The 6,491-nt window shown below is 42.6% G+C and overlaps 1 protein-coding gene across 4 annotated transcripts in view; it reads right to left on the bottom strand.

The window, feature by feature from the left end:
• Positions 1 to 277: 277 nt before the first annotated feature.
• EFCAB7 (EF-hand calcium binding domain 7) overlaps positions 278 to 6,491 on the bottom strand; it is a 44,310-nt gene continuing 38,096 nt past the window's right edge. For 3 of the 4 annotated variants that reach the window (XM_075936151.2, XM_075936148.2, XM_075936149.2), the window contains 2 exons: positions 5,963 to 6,070; positions 278 to 3,411 (listed from right to left, as the gene is read on the bottom strand). In XM_075936151.2, coding sequence (XP_075792266.2) covers positions 3,337 to 3,411; positions 5,963 to 6,070 — 183 coding nt within the window. In that variant the 3' untranslated portion in view covers positions 278 to 3,336. Of the gene's footprint in view, positions 3,412 to 5,962; positions 6,071 to 6,491 lie in introns of those variants that run through there. The other variant, XR_012905899.2, reaches the window with a different exon arrangement.

Raw genomic sequence — 6,491 nt, 5'->3', positions numbered from 1 at the left:
AGGGGCCACAAAATCCACTAACTCTGGAACCCCAGAAAAGTAAATCTGGCTTATAGGAAGCCCTGAACCTCAATCCTCTCTGTCCCGTCCACTCACCCCATGGGGGCTGGAGTGCCAGAAGAGTGAGGTGTTTCAGTTGGGGGCCACATCAGTGCAGGTTTTGGGAGAAGTTTTTTTGCTTCTCACTTGTGTGGTCCCCAGCTAATTTCTCTGTGAGTCAGTGGCCCCAGATCCAAAAAAGGTTCCCCACCGCTTCCATAAAGAAAACATTGAAACCTTTTGTGTTGGTTATAATGTTTTATTTTATTTAAAATGAAGTTTGATAAACTAACATGAGAAAGTTAAAATGTTTAATCTGTTTAATCATTTAAATGAAACTGTTCTCCCCAGCTGCAGCACTAGCAAAATGGCTCGTGAGTAATAATTATGTAATTAACAGTGAGTTTCCATTAGCAACTGGCAGTCTGCAGAAAGGTCTGGATAGAGTAAGGCCTTAAGGAAAGGATGGTGTCTCAGAGAAGGGAGGGGATAGATCCTGGCTTGCCCTGACATTTAAAAAGTGATCTTGGGTGTAAGAAGGTGGGAGACCACTGGCTTACGGTAAGCCGACTCCAGCTATGTATTCTATGTAGCTGGAGTTGCATACCTGAAGCCGACCTTCCAGGCTTAGTGTCTGAGTCAAACACTGACAGCAACAAACACTAACAGGAAATAATCACATCTCTGATGGATTGGAAAATAAAACCATAGGCCCCAGCTCTACATTTCGAAGACAAAGGGTAGATCTACACTTAAAAGGCTACATTGGTACAGTTGCATTGCTATAGTACTTAAGTGAAGATGCTCTTATGTCAATGGGAGAGAGCTTTCCCATCCACATAGTTCACTCACCTCCCTAAGAGGCGGTAGCTATGCTGGTGGGAGAAGTCTACAGAGAGACTAGGGTTGGTACAGTTATGTCGCTCAGGGATGTAGATTCTTCATACATTTGTAGTATAGATTAGGGGCGTAAGGGGGTAGTTGAGTTGACTACTCGCTTCCCCCCCTGCCTTGGTGCCTCTGTGTCAGAGGCACCAAGGGTGGGGGAAGCAGGAGCCGATGCTGAGGGGAGCTGGCTTAAAAGCTGGATCTGGTTCCCCCCAGCACTGTCTCCACTGTGGGGGGTGGAGGTGCAAGCGGGCAGAGCTGCACCATCCCGGAGTAAGCTGGGATTGTTCAGTCCTGGCTCACACCAACCCCGAGAGCTAACCCTGTTATGACTCTGCATTTTAAATGTAGTAAGAGCCCACAGGGCTCAATTACCTTATCAACTTGTCAGTTACACTTCCTGTCCACTTCTAATTATTGCCATCCCCATTTTCATGTCCAGCATACTGTAATTGTAAAGAATGGCTCCTTTTCAATATTTCCAAGCATAAATACTAAAGCAGATGAAATCAACTGAAGACAGTGGCTTGGCGCCAATATTTTATATAAGATATTCTGTAATCTTCTCTTCTTATTACTGGGGATAGCAGTATTTGTAGCATGGAATCTACTTTATACACACCAAAACAGAGAAACACCACCACAAATGTAAAAAGGTGTAGTATTTTAATTCTGAAGTATACAGCACCAAAAATAGAAATCTGGATTATGGTGTTTGTGGTGCTAGTGACTTTTTACAGATTCGTAGGAAAATAAGGACCAGCCTCAAGAAGTGTCTGATCATGTCAACTAAACAAAACACATACAAATAAGGATCAGGTGCATGTGGGAAGAGGTCAACATAATAGTAAGCTTTAAGGAGCAAAGGGATGGAATTAGGCATACATAGAAAAGCAGAAGCAATTTTAAACACAGGCCTGGTCTACACTTAAAAGGTAGCTCAACACAGCTATGTTGGCCAGCTGCATAACAAGGTCAAGAGGGTTGTAGCGAAGGAAGCGAGAAAGGAATACACGATTACATAATTCCATAAAACTTTCAACATTCCTCCATTATGGCTCACTCACCACACTAGCAATTTTTCAGAGAGAGACAGCATTGCAATAACTAAGCACTGGTTCTGTTAGGAAATAAATGTTCTTCATAATAAAAAGTCTGTCTGGAGGTCTTGGAGCGAGATGGGCCTAACCCCCAGTGTAGACACGGCTAACATTAATAAAGAGTGCTTCCATTGACGCAGCTACCCTCAACTGGGGAAGTGGAGTTTGGATGGAAAAATCTCTTCTGTTAGTGTAAACTGCATCTACACCACAGGCTTATACTGGCACAACAAAGGTTACACAGCTATATTGGTATAGTCTGTGTAGTGCGGTCCTACACAGACTGAAGCATGAAAAAAGGCATGAAGTCAATATTGGAAGAAGCAGAAAAAGCAAGCACTGAGAAGAAAAACACTGAACAGAGAGCATGAAAAGAAGTACAGGAGGGTATCAGAGCAGAGATGTAGTCAGGAGTGCAGAGGCACAACTCAAAGTGGAGCACAAGGAGTCTGAACTGGATAAAGCGTGGAAGCCCATTAAGGGAGCGTTATTTCTGGAGACAGTGGAAAGGAGAGAAGCGTGGCGAGGGAAGTTACACTGCTCTGGGTAAAAGATAACAGAGGGTCAGATTTGTAACACAGTGGCAGTGATGGAGAGGAAAGGACAGATTTTAAGAGATATGGAAGAAGAAGAAATTGGATAGGCCAAAAACCTAGATCTAAAAGAGGAGAGGAGTCAAAAGTAATATCAAAATTTGAGGTGGTGTATTGGGGTGAGGTAAAGAGGAGAGATATGCACTCAGTTTATGACAAGAGGAGTTCGAGAGAGTGGTGGGCTATCTAAAAAGGAGCGAGCAGTCAGAGGGACAAGCAGTTGCAAAGAAGGCTACAGGAAAGACTGCTGGCCGAGGAAGCCTTGACATTTGTTAGGCAAAGCTGAGAAATGATAACTTGCACTTCCATGCCAGATAAATGACTCTTGTCTATCATTCTACACAAGATGAGCTAAGGATGCGAAAGAGGGTGTACCACGCTGGTTCTCTGGGATACACTGAAAGCATAAATGATTCATTCTATGTAAAAAGCGTATATGTTTGTGATCCTGCTGCAGGTGGAGGACCTGGTTGATACTTCTTTCAACCCTACCAGCCATGTTAGGGAATCCGCCATGAGGAACTCGACAAGACTGAATTCAGCCCTCATGATTCATTGGCTTCAATAGCTGAAGCTCTGGGATCAAATAAATGATCTGTATCAGTCTTAGTTTTGAAGTGTGCAATATTAATCAATTTTCTATAAATCACAGGACAATCCTGATTTAGTTCTTGTTTTAGTAGCTCCGAGAGAGAACTGTCTTCTAAACATGATATTTAAGGAAAGAGAGAATGCACACAGTTATATATCCATTCTTCTTGCTCGTTCAGAGGCATCACATGCTGACAAATCTGCATGTAAAAAGAGGAAAATATAATGAACTATCTTTATTTACTACTCTTTCCTTAATTCCTACACTGATGTACATTTTTTATTTAAAAAGTCATCTAAATGATACTACCCTTTTTATTTCTAGGACACATACTGGAAAAGTTAGCTGGTGCAAAATTCAAATTATGTAATAACAGGTATTATTACAGCATATAACTATATTATTGGTAAAATCCAGGGAAGGGCTGTCAGCCCACAATTCTAATTGATTCCAGCACAAAAAGGAGCCAAATAGAACACCTTGTGGCCTGGAACCTCCTCTGGCTGGTTAAAGGTATCTGCAACAGTTTTGGAATAGTCCTGATCCTACACTCCCATGATACTGCATCAATTTAAATGTGGCTACGAGCAAGTGCAACAGGCCATTTGTACATGGCAGGATTAGGGCCATAGGTTGGATAATGAAGACATACAGAATTATTTCACCTGAATGAGCTGCATTTGAAAGAGAATCGCTGTACTTTTAGCACTTTATAAAGTAGGTTTGCTTCATAAATGAATGACTTGGAAAGAAATACAAGACTTATCAAAATACATATTGATTTTTTTATTTGTATCCTCATTTAATGCAACGTTTACTAAATATAGTACAATTTCTGGAATGGGAGTCAGACAATAGAATTACCATTTATCTAAATACTGTCCATAAATTATGCTTTTTTAAAAAAAATTCAGCCTGTGGGAAGTTATATTGCCCATAACATACATTATATAGATGTATTTTTGTGTGTGACTAGTAAAAGGTCACGCTAAGTCTGTGTTTCATGGTTACTGGAATGCATTGGATGAAGAGAAAACTTAAATTTGATCCAAAATCAAAATGTCTAACAGCTCCTTTTTTTAAAAAGCAAACTTAATAAAAATAATGACAATGAAAAGAAACAGATGTGCCACTGCAGATGTCTGAAATCCAAACACTGCAACAGTAAATTGATTTTACACGAAAGTGAAACTGCCTTCATTTGCATTAATTGTCCAAGCTAAGCAAACAAATCACACAAATAATTATAAGTAAAATGGATTTTTTAAGTTTTTGATTTTTAATAATCTAAGGCGTCACTAATATTATAAACATTAATCATTTCCAGTCTATAGATGTTAGGTTAACTGTCTCTCTTTCATAATACAGTAAAACTCCATTAGTCTAGCATCCAATGCTCCGGCACTCCTGATGGTCCGGCACCATCAGGAACCCGGAAGTGTTCGGGGCAGCTGGACAAATGGAGCTGCTCTGCGCCCGACTTCCCCGATTCAGCTGCTGCTGAAACTGACCAGCAGCTGAATCGGGGAAGCCAGGGGAAGAACAGCTGGGGTGCTGCCGAGTTGGTCCCGTAGCGCTGCCCCTAGGGGCTGCGGGACCAACCTGGCAGCACCCCAGCTGCTCTTGGGGACGCCTGGAGCAGAGCAGCCGGAGTGCTGCCCATTTGGTCCCGCAGCGCCAAGGGGCAGCGCTATGGGACCAACCCAGCAGCACCCCAGCTGCTCTGCCCCTGGCTTCCCCGATTCAGCTGCTGGTCAGTTTCAGCAGCGGCTGAATCGGGGTTGGTCCCCAGGCGCACCTATTTAGCCACTGCTGAAAATGACCAGCGGCTGATTCCGGGAAGCCCGGGGCAGAGCAGCTCTCCGGCAGCACTCCGGCTGCTCTGCTCCAGGCGTCCCCAAGAGCAGCTGGGGTGCTGCCGGGTTGGTCCCGCAGCCCCGAGGGGCAGCGCTACGGGACCAACCCGGCAGCACCCCAGCTGCTCTGCCCCTGGCTTCCCCGATTCAGCTGCTGCTGAAACTGACCAGCAGCGGCTGAATCGGGGACGCCTGGGGCAGAGCCGGACTATTGGAAGGGGGGGCTATGAGAAGTCTGGGGTGGCATCACCCCCACCCCACCCAAGACTCCTCATAGCCCCCCTTTTGATAGTCCGGCATATCTGATAATCCGGCACCCCCTGGGTCCTAAAGGTGCCGGATTATCAGAAGTTTACTGTAGTATAATGAACATGCATCACTCTACTGCAACAAGACACATAATAAACATGATTTAATTTACACTAATCATTTAAGAGGTATAGTCATTAAAATTGATGTTTCATGATGTTTCCTGCTCTGAAAATAAATGTGTTGGATTTGCATTAGCATTTCCAAGATTTACTGATTGGTGACCAATCTGCTATGACAACTCTCTTTCTATTGACAGTATGAGCTTGCTTAAATTGGAGTGAATGCTGAAAGGTGTTCATAACTAGTATGATTATAGAAAAAGGGCAAGCAAAGCATATGGAGGCAAAAACTGGCTAGTTATACATTTATCTGGTCCTCTGCACAAGGAAATACCTGCCCTTGAAAAATTTTGAAAATCAGTCCCTCATCTTAACTACATTTCTCAGGCAGATGGACATTTCTCCTTTTGCTTCATATCCACGTACTCAATTTTAATATACAAAGATGTGCAAAAACAAACTCTAAAGATCTCATATATGACATTTTTACTAAGATCTTAAATAATGGAAATAATAACATTACCATCATGGATTTTGGTGCCACTTCAACAGCAAAAATGTTGAGTCCCCTATTATTTACACAGTTCTTACTCTGCTCATTGTTGACATGAATTACCACTTTGTTTTCAGACTGCAAGTGGAAAATATTAGAGGTCTCGTTAGTTTTCATAATTAAATGGCTGCTTCTTATAAAGCAACTTAAATATTCTGGTAGCTTCATCTGAAACTGGGATGAAAAGTTTTAAATAGGCGAGGTAATGTTTTCAGAAGCTCTGGTATCACTTAGGAGCTCAGTTCTTTCTGACAGTCAATGAGACTTGAACTCCTATGTGACACAAGTGCTTTTGAAAATGTCACTCACAGTGCTCAATTCTCTGATAATGTAAATTGGCACAGCCTCTATCTTCACTAAAGCTCTGCCAATTGACACCAGCAGAGAATTTGGTGCACAGTGTACTTGTTGAGCATGCACGAGTAACAATGCAACCCTCTGGTGTCAGCCCCATATCCAAGATATCAGACATACTATGGAAGATCTCAAGTAGTAGATG

This window comes from Pelodiscus sinensis, chromosome 9 (assembly GCF_052426305.1).
Source record: "Pelodiscus sinensis isolate ZL-2025 chromosome 9, ASM5242630v1, whole genome shotgun sequence".
Lineage (NCBI taxonomy): Eukaryota > Metazoa > Chordata > Testudines > Trionychidae > Pelodiscus > Pelodiscus sinensis.
Note: the sequence above shows the minus strand (reverse complement) of the source record. Positions and strands in the feature narration are given on the sequence as shown.